Source organism: Coenobita brevimanus, chromosome 108 (assembly GCF_032717465.1).
Source record: "Coenobita brevimanus isolate Jiangsu-jjx chromosome 108, ASM3271746v2, whole genome shotgun sequence".
Lineage (NCBI taxonomy): Eukaryota > Metazoa > Arthropoda > Malacostraca > Decapoda > Coenobitidae > Coenobita > Coenobita brevimanus.
In genome coordinates, this window is record NC_137061.1 from 2,310,147 (window position 1) to 2,332,929 (window position 22,783).

The window sequence follows — 22,783 nt, forward strand, 5'->3', positions numbered from 1 at the left end:
CTCTTTCCCTCCCTCCCTCCCTCCATCTTTGTCCTTCCCTCCCTCCCTTCTCCTTTCTCCCTCCCTCCCTCCCTCCCCCTTTTAATTCCCTCCCTAACATGATTCATCCTTTCTCTTCTTCCATTATTCATTTCTCTCTCTCTCTCTCTCTCTCTCTCTCTCTCTCTCTCTCTCTCTCTCTCTCCCTTTCCATCCCTTCCTTTCCTTATTCTCTATCAATTCTTCCTTTCTCTCCCTCCCTCTCCCTCTTTTCTCCCTCCCTTCCCTTTTTCTTCTCTCCCTTTCTCTTTTCTTCTCTCCCTTTCTCACCCTCCCTCTCCCTTTTCTTCTCCCTCCCTCCCTCCCTTCTCTCCCTCTGGACAGTGAGAGAAACCGAGCATTTGGTAGGGAGAGAGAGAGAGAGAGAGGTGGGAGAATGGAAAACTCAGGTTGTCCCGAGTAGGAAGGGTGAGAGAGAGAGAGAGAGAGAGAGAGAGCAAATAAGGGTATCTGAGAGAGAAGCTGTCAGGAGGAAAATATATGAGAAAAGGCGAGGGTTTGCTAATGATGAGAGAGAGAGAGAGAGAGAGAGAGAGAGAGAGAGAGAGAGAGACGGACCCTTCACAAGAGTACTACGAGGTGCCTGACAAAATACTGTACTCTCTCTCTCTCTCTCTCTCTTCATTAAAACCCAATCACCACCACCACCACCACCACCACCACCACCATCATCATCGTCATCATCATCATCATCATCATCATCATCATCATCATCATCATCTTTCTCCTCGTTCTTCTCCATGTCCTCCTCCTCCTCATCATCATCATCATCATCATCATCTGTCTTCAGTATCACCATCATCACCAATCCCCACCACCATTACCACCACCACCATCATCATCATAAAGAGATAGAACTTTTACAGTTTTTTAAATGCAAGAAATGAAAAACTAAGGGATGTGAGCTCCCCCCCCAAAAAAAAAAAAAAAAAAATCATTCAACATAAATTTTAAACTGTCACACGCAAGATCTGTTATTTTCAAGATTTTAGAAAACATGGGGTGTAGGTCAGTGGAAGTTGTAGAGAGAGGAGAGAAGGGAGAAGGATCTGGGAGGACAGAGGAGGGAGGGAGACAAGGGAGAGGGATTTGGGAGGAAAAAGAAGGGAGGGAGAAGGATTTGGGAAGAACGAGGAGGGAGAAGGATTTAGGAGGAGAGAGGAGGGAGAACAATTTGGGAGGAAAGAGGAGGGAGGGAGAAGAGGGAGAAGGATTTGGGAGGAAAGAGGAGGGAGAAGGATTTGGGAGGAAAGAGGAGGGAGAAGGATTTGGGAAGAAAGAAGAAGCAGGGAGAGGAGGGAGAAGGATTTGGGAGGAAAGAGGAGGGAGGGAGACGAGGGAGAACAGAGGGAGGAAGAGAAAGTGATTGAGAGAGGAGATTGAGAAATTAGGTTGGGCTGGGTTAGATTAGATTAGGTTGGGTTAAGGTAGGTTGGGGTGGGTTTGGTTCAGTTAGGTTACATTAGGTTTCGGTTTGCTTGGCTGGGCTAGGTTAGGTTAGGTTGCACTTTACCCTAGTTTAAATTAGGTAAGGTTAGAATGGCTTAGACCAGATTAGGTTTCAAACAGTTAGAGGTTGTAGGCAGAAGGATAGATGGATTGTGAGAACAGTAGAATATGGAAGTGTATGAGATATGGCGATAGGAAATGGAGTGGGGTTGATAGGAGAAATTTGTGGCCGTTTTTATATTGTGTGTGTGTGTGTGTGTGTGTGTGTGTGTGTGTGTTTTGGGTGTAGTGGGAGGGCCATGAAGGAAGTAGTCGCTAATTGGGTGAATCCGGTGGAGAGAGAGAGAGAGAGAGAGAGAAGTATATATTGAAGGAGTAAAATTCTGTATATTGAACTGTGACATAGAGCTAATATAATCAACTCAGTGTTTTGATGGCAAATTCTATATCCATGGTATGTAGAAGGTAAGTTTGTGGTGATGATGAACACAGGATTGTATTTTTAACTTCGGAGCTCCTGTGTGTGTGTGTGTGTGTGTGTGTGTGTGTGTGTGTGGTATGTTTAGTCATGTGTACTTAATAATCCATCTATCCATTCATCCACCCATCCATCTTCATTAATAGCTCTCTCTCTCCCTTACAGGTGCAGCTATCAATCAACTATACCTGTCTACCTGTCTTTATTGATACCTCTCTCTTCTCAGTCTACATTCCTTGTCCTCCTTTATTTATTTCCTCTGTATCTCCCACAGGTGCAACCATCAATGAGTTATACCTGTCTACATGTCTTTATTTATACTTCTCTGTTCTTAGTCTTTCTTGGTTCTCCTTTATTAATACCTCTTTGTTCTCAGCCTACCTACCCTGCCATCATCTATTAATTTCCTCTCTATCTCCCACACAGGTACAGCAACAGAATTCCACATCTCCAACCTCAACGTTCCTGCCAACCCCATCCGCTTCACCAACCAAACTCTCACCTGTACTGTGGAACTCGGAGGCCTCAAACTCTATTTCATCAAGTGGTACCACAATGACCAGGAAATCTTCAGGTGAGTGGAGGAGGAAGAGGAGGGAGAATGAGTGGGGAGGGAAAAGGTGGGAGGGAGAGGAAGGGAGGGTAAGTGGGAATGAGGGGAGAATGAGAGAGGGGAAGTGGTCAGGAGGAGATAAGAAGGGAAGGAAGGTGATCGAGGGATGATCAGGAGGGAGAGGAGAGAAGGATTTTGGAGGAAAGAGGAGGGAGGGAGAAGGAGTTGGGAGGAAAGAGGAGGGAAGAAGAGAAGGCGATTGGGAGAAAAGATTGAGAAGAGGAGAGGGGAGGAAGGTTAGAGGAAAGTGAAAGGAGGTGGTTGGGACAGGGGTTCAAAGGAAAGCAGACACCAGCAGATATACTTGTCCTTTTCAGGATTGTTATAGGGTAGGTTATAATTAGCATAAATATTCTATGAGTCAAAGACAGGGACGGGAAAGCAGGAGGAGAGAGGGAGATGTGGTAAGGATAAGAGAGAGGGCGGGGGAGGAAGTGATAGGAAGAGGAGAGGGAGTGGTAAGAAGAGGAGAGGTAGGGAGAGGGAGTGGTCAAAAGAGGAGAGGGAGGGAGAGGGACTGGTAGGAAGAGGGGAGGGAGTACAAGAGAGGTTGTAAAAGGAAAAAAAAAAAGTGAAATTTGTTCTATATACATTTATTACTAATGTGTGTAATGAATTCTAATTACAGTATGACTATTAAAATTTAAAGAAGTAACATCTACATCAGACAAAAACATATGAGTTGATATTGGTTGAAATTTTAAATGAAGTATGATGTCTGCAAATGTCATTAGTACATATATAATGTCAGTTATATATGTGTCAAAACTAGGCTTGTAAATACAGGTACCAGTATAAGAAATTGACACCATTGCATTACCTGCAAATTATTGCAAAAATATTAATTCAGAAACAATTTTTGGAGTCTAGGCATGTATTTTTCAAACAAAAATTGGTACTGTATGTATCTGTGTAGTCTCTCTCTCTCTCTCTCTCTCTCTCTCTCTCATATTAATCTCTTAACACTTTTCAGATACTTTATTGACAATGAATCGGAAGTCCCGGATGAACCAATGAAAAAGGAAATAGACAACGAAAACGTCAATATCATTGTAAGTACAGTATACAGTAATTTTTCTTGTATCACTGTATCATTGTAAGTATTCAGTCAGCATCATCGTAAGTATCCATTCAGTATCCACGTAAGTATCCAGTCATTTTTATTGTATCTTCATTTCATTGTAAGTATTTATTCAGTATCATCGTATCATTTTAAGTATCCAGGCAATTTTATCATAAGTAGCCAGTCAGTATCATCTATAAATCCCAGTCAGTTTTATTGTATTATTTGCGTATTGTATAATTGTATTTCTCTTTGAAGCTCTGTTCCCCAGATTTGCCTCCCCACAAACTTCATCCTACAGCACTTCAAGTCCGTCTGTTACAATTATTTTTTATGAATAGAGGACACCTTTAATATGGTGTATAGATTTTTTTTTTTAAAGTTTGTTTTTCCTTCCTTTGTTCATCTTCTGTAAAAAAAAAAAAATGCATAGCTGTACATTATTATTTGTATCATCACAGTATCCACTCAGATTTACCACATCATCATAAGCATCAGTGTAAGTATCCAGTCTGTTTCATCCTGTCTATACAATTTCTTCATATCATCATAACTTAAGTGTTCATTCAGATCTTTAGTAACTGTCGTAAGTATCCATTCAATTTTGTCCTAAGCATCATGGTAAGTGTTGTTGTAAGTAGTTAGTTATGTCATTTCATCATATTAGGTCAGTTTCATTGCTTCAGATACCGGTACTTTCATCCTACTGATCTCTTCCACCTTTTGCCACTCTTCTCTCAGCCATTCCCCAACCACCTATACTTGCACTACTTTTGTTAACTATATTCAACAGTTCCTTATCATGTTCTCTCCAGTTGCTCACTTTTTCTCCCATCGCTACTAACATTCCATCATTTCCATCTCTCACCCCTCAGCTACTTCCTTTATTACCCTGTCTTATTTTCATGACCTCCATCCAAAAGAGTTTCGTATATTTCCTCCTTTGGCACTCAGATTTCCTCCAGACCTCTCATGATCTATTACAGTCTGTTACAGTATGATGTAGTCTCAAAATGCAAATATACTCTAAGCAAGTACTGTAGATTCTGATGTCTGATGATGTTAGGGGCATTGCAAAGAGATTTAGAGGCAATCATATACTGTATTTAGTTATGACTGCAGGGTCCATTCTGGGGGGATGAAAGTTATTCACGATCTTTTGTTTTGCTGGGGTTCATGTTCCTTAACCCCCACAAACATGGAGGGTCAATTGAACATCACAAGAGTCAAGGTGTTAACCGTTGTTATCCACTAAAACTCGTATCACCGGTAGGTAGAGGAGTCAACTGGAGAGAAGTTGGTGCTGCGAGAAGTGGACCTCAGTGCCTCAGGAACATACACCTGCGAGACCAATTCTGCCTACCCATTATTCCATTCGGACAAGAAAAATGGCACCATGACTGTTGTGGGTGAGTCAGCCCTCCACTGCTCCCCACTCCTGTGGGTCAGTGGAATGGCACTGAAGGAGCTCTGAGAATATGTTTTGCCAATGTATTCTTATCAGTTTAGGAGGCCTCCTATACTCTGTGCAAGCCAACTTGTCATCTGAACCACACTCTCATCCACCAACTGAGGCTTCAGTCATTGCCAGCATTAAGACTAGGTATGATAGGCTTGTTACCAGTGAATGAGGCTGGCACACGTCTTAGAGGTGGGGACAGAAAGAGATTTTAATTCCCAACTACCTATCGCTTGATGAGCTTCACTAGGTTAGGAAGGTCACTATGAAATTTATGAAAAAATATGAACATACTGTACTTTGTGACACCGTATAGCCAGTCAGAGGTGAGTGTTTGGAGAAGGTGTGAATCATTAGACATGTTGGTTGGTGCAGAGTACTGTATAGTGCTTCTTCCTTACATTACAAAATTATTTGTGTATCTGGTACATTGATAAGATACCTGTATCTGTATGTTATTTTTGGTGCTGGAGAGGAGCGCTTTCATATGGTGGCACCAATATACCCATGCAGCATTGCTGCCCATTTATACAAACGTCCCTCAGCTCCCTCCATGTTCCCTGAAAGGAGAATGGTGAACTGCAGGAGAGGAGCAACTTCAACCAGCACTCCACCGGGTTTCATGTTTTAGATGAACCTGGAGCCACAGCAACATGCGATATATGTAACCTGTGTCAACATAAAAGAGATATCAGCAGCACAGAAGAGAATTATAAGCTTTCAGATACAAATTACAATGTTCATGAAGAGGTACAAAAAGAGTCCTAACATGATGAGATGACAACCATGATATCACAGTGTCAGGAGGAAATACACCCACATCTTAATCAAGATCGTATTCTTGCAGGATTAGGAAGCTTTCTAGCACCTTTTTGAATTGCTTTTTTCACATATATTTTTATTAAATATATATTTTTTGTATATCCATGGTACTGGAGAGGGGTGCTTTCAAGTAGTAACACTGATATGACTGGATGGTGGAGTTGTCCAGTTATATAAACATCCATCAATCCCCTCCCTGTGCCCTGAAAAGAGGATGGTGGATTATAGAAGACTGGCATCTTCAACCTGCAGTTCATTGGGTTCATGTTTAGTTAAGCCTGGGGTTGCAGTTTCTACTCATACTTCCATACTGGCTTCATATATAACAGAAAAAGATAGATGCACCAGGTACAGAAATAAACTGGCGAGAAAGAGGTGCTAGGGAGCTTCCTTAACTGACAAGAATAATATAGTGCATTTACCCTAACATAGCCCAGACATTTGTATTTTTTTAACCTATTTCATGTAGATCAGTGGCAGGAAGAGACAGTGCTTTGGTTCTACATTCTTTCTATAACACTGCTCCATAACTAACATCATATTCTAGTGCTAATCTCTTGTTATAACTCAGTATTCATGATGGAGAGGTGGCAGTTTTGAGTAAATAGCTTATTACCCAAATGTGAGTACAATTCTTCAAGCTCAGGGATGGATGGGAGGTGTCGTGTTATTAACCCTTTGAATCAGATGGTGTTTTATTGTTTTTGCTTCCTTCAGATGATTTAATATGGCTTAGGGGAGGCCTCTTAGAGTGAGGGGGTTTACAAAGCTATATCCATAACCCCTTCAGGTCAAAGTCACTCTTACATTGAATAAAACAGTATGGAGTTGTGTTATAAAGAATTCTGTATAATGTAAAAGACATCATCTGATTGAAGGAGTTAATGAATGTACTGTAGAAGGACCTTTTCATTTTAATCCTTTCACTCAGGTGATACATTTTAAAACACATCATTCTTTATTTACCATCTCAGGATTATATTAGTCAGCTTTAGGACAGACTTTCAGAACTGGTGAGGTTAGAGTCACTCTTCATTAAAGCTTTAAAAAATAATCTGATAGCAGCATGAATAAAATTACAAAGGCATTCTCAGGCTGAAGCAGTTAACATCTTTTTTATGATAATGCCCATTCTCTCTCGTTCAGGCTGCTCAGGGGATACTACTTCCTGTTAAAGGGTTAGATAGCAGTCTCTCTTTGTTGTAAGTCTTGGATGTGTCCCCAAAATATCAACCTTTTTCCATACAGCTGGTACTGTCCTTTCATTTGAGATCAACTTTGAAGGTAACATTGAGACTTTTAGAAGCATTCTTTTCATAATTTGTAGACTTGATAACAAGAAAAACATTAAAAAGACAACCTGTGTGAGAGCTTTTGAGTAAGGGACTGAATAGGGAGGCCGTCAGAAATCAAGCAGCGTTGAGAGCCACCATTAGGTGACCAAGGCTGAGGCATGCAAGTGCTGTAGTTGGAGCCTTTATAAACAGGACGAAACAATACAAACTTGTAACAAGGACTTACAGTATCTCCATTTAATTTCATTAGTCCAAAAGATCCTTCCTAAATTAACTCCTTGCATCTGGATGGTGGCCTTTTCATTAATTCTTGGTACTGCCAGATAATTATATTCAACTTAGGAAAGGCTTCTTGTACTGAAGGGGTCTATAAAGGCTCTGTCTAATCCCTCCAGTTTGAAAAGTCTTTATTACACTGAGTAATATTCTGTGTTATCAGCAAGAATAAACTGAAAAGGATATCACCTAGACTCAGGGGGTTAACTGGAATCTGCTGGTGGCAGCAAGTGTGAGATGAAAAGCAGTCGTTGTGAAAGGGTTAAGTGACTGAAACAAAATTTTTGCTCTTATCGCTTAGCCCTGGTCTGTCTGGCCAAGCAGACCCAGCGATCACATGTAAACAACTGTTTCTGTGCGGCCGTCCCACAGGTCCAGTACAGTACTCCCCGTGTTGGGATCTGGCACCCCCACATGGTGGACAGCACCTCACCAGGGTAGGACCAGGGTCCTCCCCATGGCAAGATGCAGGAAAAATATGGGGAAGTTTGGTTCCCAGGTGGATAGTACAGCTGTGCTACCCAGGGTGTACATTTCCATCATGTGTAGGCACTCCTTCTGTTTGCAAAGAATATTATAAAGTGGAAAAATGGCCTGAGAATGTCATCTTAATTTATTCTTGCTACTTGCATCAGATTTTAAACTATGAAGAGACCATTTGTAATGATAGAAATTAAAAACTTTTCACAGTAACCCATTCACAGCCTGATGTCTCTCCTAAAGCTGAATAAAATCATGTGAAAGTAAGAGGAATTAAAAAAAAAAAAAATGTCATCAGACTGAAAGAGTTAAGGGACTTTTAGACTTACTTTTAATAAGGGCTTGTATAAGTGGCTTTTTTAACTCTTTGGCTCAGAATTCAAATTTATATAATATTTTGGCTGTTGTCAGATTATTTTTGTTGAGACTGTCTTGATTTTTGTTATGACCAAGTGCACTGTTTATTCCTGCTTGTGCCAAACAGCCAGAGAGAATCCCACAGCCAAAGAATTAATCCTTCAATCTAATTATGCTTTTTTTTTTTTCCTTGCTGTCTCCAGACTCCTATATTCAGAGTAGAGGAGCTTTCTTATAGCCAAGGAGTTAGTAAAGGCTAAATGTAAATCCTTCTCTCTGGAACATCTCTCCTGAGTTGAATAATCGTCTGAAGATAGCACGACTTCAATAAAGAGTATCACATTAGTTTCATAGGGTTACACGGGAAATATAAAAAGGAGTTTCTAAAGGTACAGGAAAATACAAATGGTTGCTGAAGGGCAAGGAACTGCAGAAGTGGTTAGCTTAGAGAATGTAGAACAGTAGAGAGTAGGGGGAGTTCCATAACCCCTATCCCTTTCAAAACAGTGATGTACCATATATAGTGATTCGTTCTTGTTATCTTCAGGTGATTATATTTAGATTTTAGAGGCTTTTGGGACTAGAGGAGCAAGATATAGCCAAGCCTTAACTAACCCCTTTACTATAAGGCGTATATTATTCACCAAGCTGTAACTGCTGTTGTGTCCCTTGGCTTGTCTGAAATGTGAATCTGGTGGACTGGTACTGAAGTTCCCCATGTTCTACAGTCAAGCACCTTTCAGAGGATAGAGAAGTAGTTGAGGGACATTTGTATAACCAGGCAGTGGAGTCACCCTGTTATATTGGTGCCATTGCATGAAGGTATCCCTCTCCAGCACTTCCCCAAACTGTATAATATTATTTGGAAATAGCAAGAATAAACTAGCAAAATATTATCATCTCATTCAAGGAGTTAGAAAATATTGACCTCTTTTCTTTTCTTCTGGCCACTGTTCAGACAATTTGATGCAGGTTAAGGAAGATATCTGAGGGTAGAAGGATTAATGAATGCTATATCTAACCTCTCCTCTAATTTGAAAAGTCTCTTCTAAGGTGAATTAAAGCCTTGAACTTGGGGACATTTTCTGTATTTTATTCTTATCGCTTCCAGACGATTTTGTATAGTTTAGGAGAGACCCTTATTACCGGAGAGTTAATAAAGGCTATATCTAACTCCTTTAATTCAGAAAGTCTTCCCTTAGCTGAATCTAGTTTTTTGGAGATAACAGGAATGAAATGGACATCATCAGGCTGAAGGGGTGAAAGTGTACAGGGATAGCTAAAAGAAAAAAAAAAAAGTCATGTGAAGAAGTTAATTAAAGGAAAAGCTGTCATAATGGTACTAACAAAAAAATTCAGTAAATCAGTTATGGAATTGTTATGCATCATTTTTTTTTTTTTTTTTTTTTTTGTAAATAGAGCGAGAGAGAGAGCACTTACAGTAGTTGTTAGAAAGAATCCCGTGACAGGACTTTAGGGTGATGAGCAATAATGATAATAATCTTATGGTTTCCGTGTGTTTGTAGTATAGTAGGTTTCATATCTTTCTTCACCAGGATAATTTCTTGCATTTTGATTGACAGATTTTCTTTTCTTTATCGTAGATGTTCACTAGCATACACTGTTGCATTGCTTCGTTTGTTTTTCTCCCTGACATGAAGGGCAGTATCATCAATCACTGCTGTGTGTGCTTAAGATGCATGAACTCCAATCCTTCAGCCCAAAGATGTTTGTTCTCGTACATTTGGCCAGACATCAGTTCAACTTGGAAGAGATTTTGTGGGCAGAAGGGGTTTGAAACAAGCTCCATGAAACCTTCAACCCAAGGGCATTTTTTTATATTATTTTGGGTAATGCTAGAAGATTTTATTCAGCGTGAGATAAACTTCTCTGGGTGAAGGATATAACTTGTGATGTGCACTGAAATGTGGTCAGTATGGTAATATTTCACAGGTAACCTGTTCATTTATCAGCTGTCCAGTGCCTTTTGATTTCAGCTACAGTTTTGATGGCTCATGTGTAAACACTTTAATGCTGACTGTGTGGTAATGCCAAAAAAAAACACCTTTACATTTTAGATGAGAGGTGAAAGATAAGTTATTGCATGCAGGTTTTCTTTGACTACTAATTGCATTTCTCTTTACGGATGTCAGCCATTGCCAGTAATAAATGTGTACATATTTTTTCTTCTTGATTAATGCATAACTTAAAAAGTGTAACTTAATATCCAGAAATTACGCTGTAGTGCAGTACAGTACTATAAATTTTACATGGGTTTTACGATAGTTGTCTGACATCTTGCAAAATATGTCAGTTGTAAAAGGAATTATCAGAATTAAAAGTTTATTTTGCTCTATATAGTAATGAAAACTGAACTGAAGTTATGATGAACAACATTTTAAATTTTGAAATGGCTTACATTTGTGAGGTCCTAAAGCTTTAGGATGTGTTAAATGTGTGTCTTGATTTATTGACTTGTTATTTGATAGATTAACTAGGATCATGTTTATGTGTGTATGTGTTTTTAAATGCAGATTCTGAAATATTGATATACATTTCACAGTCAGAGTTTCCAAAATTTCTACTAAAATGTCCTCAGACAAAAAGATGAACATAGATATCAAGTGTTCATAATGGTAACAGAAATTGGGTGTATTATTATGTTGTCTGGAATGACATTATCCACTGAAGTAAGTCATGGAATGTATATGGTAGTAAATTCATCTTGGGTGCTCATTTGTAAATTTGGAACATAACTCTAGTCAGTGGCACCCACGAGGAGTCTACACACATTGGCGCTGTACATCCTGGGTGGAGCATCTACAGCATCCACCTGGGAGCCAAATCTCCTCATATTTTCGTGCACCTTGCCATTTGAAAAACCTTGGTCCAACCCTGGTGAGGTGCTGTCTACCACAAGGTGGGGCCAGATCCCAATATGGTGTATGTACTGTACTGTACCAGTAGGTTGGCCTCACAGAAGCAGTTGCTGACCTGTGGTTGACAGGTCTGCTCAGGCAGACAGAGCAGGGTTAAGCAGCAACAACAAAAACTGTAGTTAGTCTTTCATTCCCTACCCCCCATCCCCCCACCTTAACCCCTTTAACCAGATAATATATTTTATACTTTACTCTTGCTACTGCCAGACAGTGTTATTCAGCACAGATTGACTCTTAAAGATTGGGGATAGATATAGCTTTCTTTAGCTCTTTTAGTGCTAGACATTATTAATTAATCAAAAATACCTTTCTGGAGGTGGCAAAAATAACTAAAAATATTACTGGTTATCATCCTGGTGAAGGGGTTAGTCCACTTCATCCTCATTTCATTCCCTTCATCACTAACCTCATCATTTCCCTTAGTCCAGTGATGTGTTTTATTTTTTGTCATCTCCAGACAAGCTTGTTCAGCTTTAGAGAAACTTTTCTAACTGGTTATGTTAGATACAGCTGTCATTAACATGTTAGGATGATATATTAGTAGGTGCCGCATCAAATACAGTAGTCTACTGCTTATGAATTGATAGTCATGTTAGTATTGTGAGTGCTAGTGTATTCTTCATAAAAACTGGCACGTATGAGAAACCAAAGAGTAGTCGTTATTATTATCATTATTATTATTATTAATAATCATTCATTCATACGTCATCTAATCCAGTGTTGCCCCGTGAAGTGTGTAGGAGCCCGGGGCTAGGCAAGTTGGTCCTGACATTTAAGATGAGAGTGACCAGCCTTACTCATCTCTGAGTGACATTATGTGAGCAGTAAACCCCAACCACCCCTTGGCTATCAACCTGCACCAGCTCAATCCGAGTGGAGCACCTTAATTGCCCACGAAACCACCAGCTGCCATAATTTGGTCATGTGGTTACCGCCTAGCGTAGTAAATGGTTTCCTGGTGTACAGGAAACCATTTGGCTTGTCACTCAGTGAAGAGTCACCCGTAGACAGAAGGAAGGGGAAAGAATGAAGGAAAGAAAGACAGAAGAGGAAGGAAAGAAGGAACGAAAAGAGGAGAGGGCAGTCACCCGAGAGCAGCACTACATTGAGTGAGTGGATGGTGAGCGTCCCTGCCAACCATTATTATTATTCATCCATCCGTCCATCCATTATCCAATCCTACATTGGCCAATGAGGAGCGTAGGAGCCCGGGGCTAGGCAGTTGGTCATGACATTTAAGATGAGAGTGACCAGCCTCACTTATCCCTGAGTGGCATTACATGAGCAGTCAACCTCAACCATCCCTTGGATATAAACCTTCACCGGCTCAATCTGACTGGAGCACAATATTTACCCACTAAACCACCAGGTGCCAAAATTTGGCTATATGGTTACCACCCAGCATAGTAAATGGTTTCCTGGTGTACAGGAAACCATTTGGCTTGTCACTCAGTGTAGAGTCACCCACAGGCTGAAGGAAAAGGAAAGAATGAAGGAAAGAAAGACAGAAGAGGGAGTGTAAAGTCACCCGTAGGCAGAAGGACAAGGAAAGAACAGAAGAGGATGGAAGAAAAGAAGGATGGAAGAGAGGAAAGGGCAGACACCCGATAGTAGCACTACATCGAGTGAGTGGATGGTGAGTGCCCCCACCTACCACTATTATTATTATTATTTATTATTATTATTATTATTATTATTATTATTATTATTGTCATTATTATTATTATTATTATTATTATTATTATTATTATCATCATCATCACTAGTAGTAGTAGTGGTAATACCGTAGTAGTAGTAGTAATATCATTATTATAGATCATTCATTAGTTGAATAAAACTGTCTGGAGGTAGCGAGAATAAAAGAATAAAATACATCACTGGATTGAGAGGAACAAGCAAATTCTTCTCATCCCCTCTTCCCTTCCTTGTGTCTCTCCTTTTGTGTTTTTATATCCTGTCTCCTCCAGCTTAAAAAGTCCATCCTAAGACTAATAAACTTGTCTGACATCAGGAAGAATTAAATTTACAATGCATTATTATACTGAAGGGATGAGAGCTGAAACAAAGTGGTTATTCATGCATCAGTCGTTTATATAATACGATTAATTTTATAACATTCACTAGTTGATAAATGCCTCATAATATTTGAAGATAATAATTCAGTAATACAAGCAGCGTGAAATGACAGTGCTTGCCAGGGTTCAGCAGTATATCTGTAATAAGGTAGAGACGGAGAGGAGTAATTCATATACAAGCAGATTCCATGCAAAGTCTGGCATGTGTTTCAAGATAACAACTTTTTTAATGCAATTGGTCTATAATCAGCGGAACTATACCTTTTGTATTTGGCCCAGATTTTCATCCTTTTGCAGCTTGCATCATGTTGTCTGATTCTTTGATACTGGAGTCAACCAGTACTCCCAGTCCTTCATGTATGCAACAGGTCAACCCTGGAACTATCTTCTGCGTATTCTTCTGCAGTGTGTCCTGGCATCTCAGTATGAATAGATCTTAAATTTGGCACTCTTTTCATTTGATTTTTTTATTTTTCTTTTCTTGGAGGGAACAATCTTATGGTATTGTAGCCTTTTGGTCCTTCTTCTTTGCTTTATTGTTACAGCTCTGCATTTTAGGTGGAGAGGTGGCAATTTTAGACCAAGTCGTAGTAAAAGTATAGCAGATCAGTTCATAGGTATCAGTGAAACAACTTTCTTTAACTTAGAACTAGGTTGCTATAAAGAACATGAAAAACGAAAAAAAACAACAAGGACATAGTGCACTGTGCATCCGAGGCGTAGTGGAGATCGTGTATGTAAAAACTTGGAAATTCCAGAAGTGCATAGGAATGTTTAAACTTTGAAAAGCACATGAAAGTGTCCCTCACCAGCAAGTACAGTAGTAGAAATACTTAATAACAGGAAGAGCAGTACTGTAATTGGGTGCAATGTCTACAATAAATAGGTAAGGCAGAGGTGTTAGAAAACTTCCAAAGCTGATGAGGACTCAATCAGTGAATCAGTCAAAGCCACCTAAGCGTCTAAACATGTAGCCTTAGTCGGAGTGATGCCTTTGCTAAAGTTTACATCCTGAGATGTGACTGGAGGCATTTCAGTCACATAAAGCCACCAAGGGAAGTAGGGTGGTCATTTGCCCATAAATATACTGTATGTTGTTTGCCACAGGAAGGCACCTGCTTGCTTGTGGTTAATGGGTTTGCTCAGCTAGACAGACTGGGGTAGAGGAACAGCAACAACTACTGTAGCCTAGACTCAAACACCTACACCTCAAAGGGGGTAATACAGGAATGACTGTTACAGATTCTCTACCCTTAGCTTATGCATGTGCCCCTGTTACCCTGAATAAATCCCCTTGTCTACCCCTACCATGTGCTGACTCCATCCACCAGTGTTGCCTGAGGAGCAGCCCAACATAGAGGGTGCCACGACGGACCACTATGCTGTTGGGGACAAGGTCGACCTCAACTGCACCGCTGCCCCATCAGCACCAGCTGCATCGCTCGTCTGGTACATAAACAATGATACGGTGAGCATCTTTGATCTGCTTGTGTTTGTTCATGCCTAATTGCTGTTACTTAATTGTATTGTTTAGGTATGGCCTTAGTAAGAGCGATGTTCTGATCACAAATCCAGATCTAGTATCACAGTGGCCACAAAAGTATACTTCACCATCGCAGCTCCCACAGATATCATAGAAGGGGTGATCCTGCTCCATACAGCCTGTTCTGCTTGGAAGACTTCTTTAGTAGCATCACCCATTACCCCATCACATCATATAAGAATGTCCTTGGAGACCTCTTGAAATAATTTTAAAGTCAAACATCAACTCCAAGATCTTGCCTTGTGGTCTAGAATTTTCTTCATGCATTGACCTCATCCACCTTAAGAAGATCCAGTTTCATCTGTGCTGTAACTGGTGACCCTCCACATCAAGGACTGAAACCTACCATGTTGACAAAACTCAGTCCCTTCAACAGGGCCTATTCATGATAATCATTGCCACCTGTATGAGAATGAGGGAACCTGACTCAGATGTCACCCAAGATTCCTCTCCATCACCGGAGATGACACCTTGATGACAGTCTTCACCACTCCACTGCATGGGAGACAGAGTGGGTTCATAAAATCAGTACTCTGGCCCCTATATGTGGACTACCAAGTGGGTCTCCCACTCCCTGTGCCTTGCCATGGCCTTATACCTACATACGTCAACATCACAGCAGCAGCTAATGCAGAGGCTCATTTGTAAATCCAAAGAGAGGAATTTGAAAATTCTCCAGTTGAAATAGTGAATGAGGGCAGCAGACCCAGGTCCCATGGGCGGTTTCTATGTGACCAAAAATTGCACAGCCACACTGGCTATCTGGAACCACATGTCCCTTGTTAAGATTACAGACGTACTGTAGGTTAATGGAAGGGACATGGATGCATTCCTAAAGAGGAACCAGTGACTTCCCATACCCAGGACTGACATGGTGCACTCCTTATGATCATCAAGAAAGCATACCAACACCAAAAATTAAACAGGATACAGGGGTTCTTTTTTTTGTACAGTACTTTACATTTTACAAAGGGATTTTTTTGTTTTTCCTCTCTCTCTTTCTTCGTGGTGTTGGCATCAGTTTTGGTGTTGGTGGTTTTTTAATTCTCCTTACCAGCACACTTGCCATGGCCTGCCTCCTTTCTGTCTGGGCTGATAGGCATGAAAATTACTGTGTATATACATGGACCTGGTACGCTGTCCTGATAAACCTTCCTTATATTTTTTATAAGGCCTTTTAAATTATTCTCGAGCCCTGATACTGTAAAACTGGTAGGCAGTTACTCACCAGAAGACAAACACAAAACCACCAAACACCAGAACAACCTTCCCAGTACAGACGCTTGTTCTGTTTGGCTTCGAACGTGGTTGCAGTATGGATTAAGCTCAGTTTGAACAAGCTTTCTAGCCTATTTCTTCTGTAATTCAGTCATTTCATTTGAGTTACTAAGACAGGCATGTACTCTGTAAGTATTAACATATAAGAAGCAGACAACAGGAAATGTCATTGTCTTTGTTTACAGATGTTACCTCTTCAGTTTCAAGTTGAAATTATGTTTTTCTTGGCTGAGTGGTGTTTCTGTTTACACTTCCAAGCATCTCATATACAAAATACAGTACCTGTATTTAGCAGATGTTTTTAGTGTCCCAGCATCACTGCTCAACATATACAGAGTTTGATGAAAAGAAAGTGGTTGATATATATATATATGTATATACGCTGGGCATAGGCTTCACTGTCTGTTCCCAAGGCCCAGTAGTCCTCCTACATACCATACACCTCCACATGACACCATTGCAGAGCTTGGGTGATTGAGGCTAGGGTTCTGAGGTAAGTAGTGTAAGAGGATAGGGGATGAGGTACAGGATGTTTGTTTGGTTATATTGGTGCCACCATGTGAAGGTGTCCCTCACCAGCACCACAAGGGTGTTTCCACAATGTAAGCATCTTTAGCCTAGAACGTTGAGAGAGAAGGGGAGGAAAAGTAGAAGGAAAAGAGCATGAAGGAAAGAAGAATATTGATTCTGCAGGGACCTAACCAGATAATGTTTCAAGTACTTATAATCTGCCTGAAAGTATATAGTGAGTGATATACAGTAATATATGCAGGATCCAGTGAGGAGAAAGGAAGGAAAGGGAGTTCCATGCAGAAAAAAAAATAGATGGTTATGCATCAGGTAATGTGGATGGATGTTGCAGTAATCTGCTTAAGATGCTGACTGCAAGAGTTGGTATGTCAGTTCTGTACAGGTAAAACAGTGTTTGATAAAGGGTGAACACTGAGGTACACCATTATTTTTTTAGTACAGCACCTGTCATTGAGCAAGACATATGTAGTAGGGACCGAGTGATAGAGAACTTTTTTGATACTGTAGCTATGAAAGTAATCTGGTGTATAGATTTTTTTTCCCCTTCCCCTGTTCCTCCTCTGTAAAAAAAAAAAAAAAAAAAAAAAAAAAAAAAAAAAAATGCAGGTATAAGCAGGGTGGTATAAGGAATAGAGAATTTATGAGTATTATGGAATGAAAAGAAGAGTTACAGGTGTGAGATATGGAGTTACTGAATGGATTGATGGATACACATTGAGACAGTATGGACTGCATAAAAATGCAAATCACACAAGATGCAAAGAAAAGTCTTTGAAAATGAGAGTGAGAGTAACATTGGATAAAGCAGACCTTACGTTGTATGGAAGAAAAGTGTGGAGCAATTTGTCAGTGAGAGAGAGAGAGACAGACAGACAGACAGAGAACCATATGTGTGTGTGTGTGTGTGTGTGAAAGAGAGAGAGAGAGATGTGAAGAGAAAGTTTCTTGGAGGCACTCCTGTTGTAACCATCCTGTCAGAGAGTTCTTTGAAGTGGATGATGAATGGATGGATAATTCTACCACATACTACAGCTTCTCTCTTCACAGGCCCCGGCAGAATACACACACGAGTACGACATTAAGCAGCAGGAGGATGGACTGAAGGTGTCACGTCTGGGGCTGACCTTCGAACTGGCTGCCAAACACTTCATCAATGGCGAACTGAAACTCAAGGTAGATCACTGAATTTACTCTGGTTTTTATTTTCTCATTGGCGTACGAGACTCCCTAGCACATGTTCCTTACCAGTTTATTTTCCTAAGCGTCTTTCCCTTACCAATTTATTTTCCTTAGCGTCTTTCCCTCACCAGTTTATTTTCCTTAACATCTTTCCCACACCAGTTTACTTTCCTTAGCATCGTTCCCTTACCATTTTATTTTCCTTAGCACCACTTCTGTACCATTTTATTTTCCCCAGCATTTCTTCCTTGCTAGTTTATTTTCTTTACCCAGTTTGTTTCCCTTAGTACCCCTTCCTTACCAGTTTATTTTTCTTAGAATCTTTCCCTTACCAGTTTATTCTCCTTAGCATCTTTCCCTTATCATTTTTATTTCACATAGCACCTCTTCCATACCAATTTATTTTCCATAGTACGTTTGTCATACCTGTTTATTTTTCTTAGCACCTCTTCCTTAGCAGTTTATTTTCCTTGGCACCTCATCGTTACCAGTTTATTTTCCTTAGCACCTCTTCCTTATCAATTTATTTTTGTATTTGGTATGTTGTATTTGCCTCCATTTTATGTCAACAGAGCTTGTAAATGTTGCATGCAGGACTGTACTAGCCCACCAGATACAGTTATACAGGGTGGTCCATATATGATGCCCTTTTTCCACTCCACTGGCAGTTTGTTGTGTGTTTGCATAGCTCAGTCAGTGTCTGTTAATAATATCCTATTCATACTGCCACATCCACAGCCACACCAGCAGACTGAGCCATTCCCGTAACACATGTGATGCCTCCAGATGAGCTTCTATCAGTGCAGTCTTTATGGACCACCCTGTATGATAGTTAGCTACCTAAACCGACACGGATAAAGGGTCTCGCAAACATGCCACCGTGAATTGTTCAGATGGAAGACTTGCACCAGGTCCTTGATTTATCTTTCCTTTTATTGGTCTTTTTTTTGGTTAATTTCTCACTGAATGCAGCAATCTTGCACTTAAAGTTTTGCATATTTCTGTGAAGCTGATTTGCCAGATTCATTCAGTTGATGGCATTAAACGAGGCACTGACAAGACACCTACACATGATAGCACTGTCCACCCTGGTTAGGACATCTGTGGCATCCACCCAGGAGCCAAATTTCCTTATATTTCCCTTCACCTTGTTGTGGAGAGGACCTTGGTTCAACCTTGGTGAAGTGCTGTCTACCACATGGGGGCACCAGATCCCTGTACATTGTATGTATTGCTTTGTACCTGTAGTATGGTCCCACAGAAGCAGTTACTTACTTGTGGTCGATGGGTCTGCTTGGTCAGAGACTGACTGGGGTGAAGCAGTAACAAAATGTCTGGAAAAAAAGATGTGATATTTAGGAACACCTCCATGATGTACTGTATGACACGGACCAACTGTTTACGTACATATGAAAATGTTGTTTTCTGAGATCATGTTATGATGGTTTCCACCCAACAAAGGCAGTTTTTATATAATTTAATGGCAAAAACATACATATGAAAAAGGTAGCGTATAACAAGGATTTAGTCTAGTAATGATCACCTGCCTATTGGCTGTATTGAAGCTCATCTTCTGCAAGTCATTTCAGCACAGAGCCACCATCAACACACACTGTATTGATTGTACTAATAGTCATATGTATTTACCGTACCAATAATTGTGTGTATGCTAACTCTACTAAAAATCATCATCTATATAGTGCATAGTACACATCCACTGTTGTCACGTTCTGTATTCATTGTGCTTATTGGTTCTGGAGAGGGTTGCTTGCATGAGGTGGCACCAACACGACTGTGTGGTGGAGATGCCCAGTCGTACAGATGTCCCTCAGCTCCCACCCTATCCCCCCAAAAGGAGGATAATGGTCTGCAAGAGAGGACAGCTTCAGTCTACAATCCACTGGATTCACAATTAGATAAACCTGGGGTTGTAATAACTGCCACTGCCACTCCCGCTGCTGCTGTACCAATAATTATGTATGTATTCACTTTGCTAATAACCGAGCATTGACTGTACTAAAGATCATTGCTTATGTATCATTTCAGTGCACTGCCACCATCGCCACACTCTACCACAGCTCTGATGAACACAGCCAGCAAGACCCTAAGAGCTCCTACCCAGCTGATGTGCTCCCCAAAGGTGGCAGTCTTGTTACCTCAACTGGTTAGTCTGTGGGTGGAGGGGGTGGAGAAGGAAGAGAAAGATAGAGGAATAAACTAACACTCAGGCTTCTATGAATCTTCTGGCTAAATAATCTCATTTGGAATTAGCTGGAATAAACACTATGGAAGATGTGATTCCGATAGGTTTAATGGTGGCGATATTAACACTGGCTGTATGATTCACTCTGAACCGAATTTAATGTTTGGCATTAGCTGTATTAAACTACAAGAGAAAACATGACTGAGGGGTTCACAAGAGAAAATTAGGGCATCAGAGGAGCTCATGAATTTTTAGGAGTATCTGTATTTACGGAGACAATAGGAGGTAGATTACTGGTTATATGGTAGAGTATTAGGAAAGAAACACCAATAGATCACCATGTAAGTTAATGAAGGGAGGAAGGATAATATGTAGAATAGAAATGCTGGTGTCAACTTTAAGATTATCACTAGCTTGTACTGAATTAAAGAGAAGCAAATTTAGAGGGTAATAAAATACCCTTTGTAGCTGTGCAACATTTGTATAAGTTGAATCTCAGACAAAGTAAGGCTTCACCTCTCGACAAATATTGTAGGGACTGTCATAGTCACTGGTTTCTCCCAAGTTCTCTTTTCATCGGAGGCCATTTTTAGGTATTGTTTGCTTTTGCAGTATTTTAAACTAAAGCTCATTTAAACAGATTAAATAGCAGTGACAGATGGAATTTTTGGTCTGAAATTATTATTGTAGTTCTCAGAACGGCAGTAGGTAAAGCCAGGGAATATTCCACAGTAGATGCTTACCCACAAATTCAAACCTCTGTGCAGCTGCTTTGTTGTCACTGGTCTCTCATTCATGCACAAATATGGTAATTGTGTGTGAGACTGGAGGAAACAGGAAATGTTTGGTTATGAGTCATCAGCTCCCCTTACTTCCTCGCATATCCCCTCCCCTCTCACACGGTTACTAAAGAGGTGAGTTCTTGGCTGCAGCACTGTTATCACTTGTCTCACATTCAGAGATTTGAACTTGTGGTTGAGTGTCTGTGTCCAGTAGTGATAAAAAGGTTAATTACAGTTTTACAGCAACAAGAAAAATCCAGAACTGAACAGTTTGGGTTGCACAATATGAGGTGTACTGACTCGTACATTAAGATATTTTGAAGAATGATGAGTCATTTTAACCAAAATGCATCATTGTGGCTAGAAAGTGAAAAAAAATACTGAGCAAGGCCATAATGATAGTATTAAGATTATATGTGAAAAACAGATGAACTCGTATCACACTAACATTTGATTATTATATATCAATTGGCATTGTAGGAGTGTGTATAAAAACTACTGAATAATACTTCAGAATCTGTGTCAGTGCTATGTGAGTGACTTGTCAAGAATGTGCATGTCCCAGTGTCCTCGTGTCTAGCTGATAGCAGGTGTAATGTGGATATTGCTAAATTCTGTGTTAATTCTTTGTGTATAATGAACGACACCACAGTCCTTCCGTTTATTTTCAACTAACCCCTGCAGGCTTATGCTGCCTGTGTCTTTCCAGTGTATATGCCATGCTTTATTCATTCATCCATCCATCATCCTATCCTGTCCAGTACTGGCTTACCAGGAATGTTGGGGTCTAGAGTAGGCTAATCACTCACACTTTTTTACAGGCATTATATTACAAATTCTTTCTTTTATCATATACTTATGTTCCTTATGTGTGTTCCAGCAGACCCAACATCTGGCGCATCTTTGCATGGGAGGAACAGTCGTCTTCTGTCTCCATTGCACTCTCTCCTCCTCCTCCTTGCATCACTCCACCTGCTGCGATAGACACGATATTCCAGCAGAGGGTGTAGTTTATCTCTATGATAATTGGAGTGTGTCTGAAAGGTAGATTGGTTGTGTCCCTGTGGCATATTGATTACATTTCCTCCCAGCAGTAGATGGAGTGTATCCCATCATGCCACAGTTGTGAGATAAATGAGTATTTGAACTTTGAGCCACCATCTAGCAAGTAATTGATTTTCCGTATGGAAGAAATGCTTTAACAAAGTGAGAGGAGGCTTGAGAGGGGTTTCTGCTGTGGACTGTGATGCTTGAGTGCATTGAAAGTTTTCCAATGAGTTGTGTGCATATATTTTTGCTGGCAGTTCACATCCATTTATGTCCTACAGAATTTCTTTCCATTACTGATTTTTGTGTAAGTAGAGTAGTTAGAATTAAAGCAGTGCACTCTGGCTGGAACTCAGAATATTTTTGAAATGTAATATTGAGATGGGCAGAAGTACTGTGCATTATTAAGTCAGGATATGGTACAGTATATTTACTCCTTTAGTACAGTAATGTCCACTTATAGTTTTGCAATTGGCTGACATCTTTATTGATATACAGAGAAGCTTCTCAATGTGAAGGCATTAACCACCTCAGTCCTATGACAGCCTTCTTACTTTATTCCTGCTGCTTTCAGAGGTTTTTATTCAACTTAGGAGACACTTTTCAAACCAAATTACAAGGAGTCTCCTGTTAGCTGAATGAAAATGATTGAGGGACAGCAAGAATGAAATACACCAGTGTATATCATTGGATTCAAGCAGTTAATAGTCTCCTAATATTTCACAGTGAGATTTCTCTTAAAGTTAAATGAAACTGAGTAACAGGAATAAAAGTCAAAAGTTTTGGACAATTGTACAGAAGGACTTAAATATGGAGCTTGGTTGTAATGTGAGGTAGGGAACAGTTATTCCCCTCTATTAAAGCTAAAAGCATAG

The 22,783-nt window shown here is 40.2% G+C and overlaps 1 protein-coding gene across 1 annotated transcript; it reads left to right on the top strand.

Annotated features, from left to right (window-relative positions):
- Positions 1-1,036: 1,036 nt before the first annotated feature.
- Positions 1,037-21,845, top strand: LOC145416931 (basal cell adhesion molecule-like). Its single transcript, XM_080285787.1, has 8 exons — positions 1,037-1,043; positions 2,393-2,540; positions 4,257-4,263; positions 4,916-5,051; positions 14,677-14,813; positions 17,745-17,870; positions 19,923-20,040; positions 21,742-21,845. Exons 1-8 carry the CDS (start codon positions 1,037-1,039, stop codon positions 21,843-21,845), a joined length of 783 nt encoding a protein of 260 aa, XP_080141913.1.
- Positions 21,846-22,783: the final 938 nt, after the last annotated feature.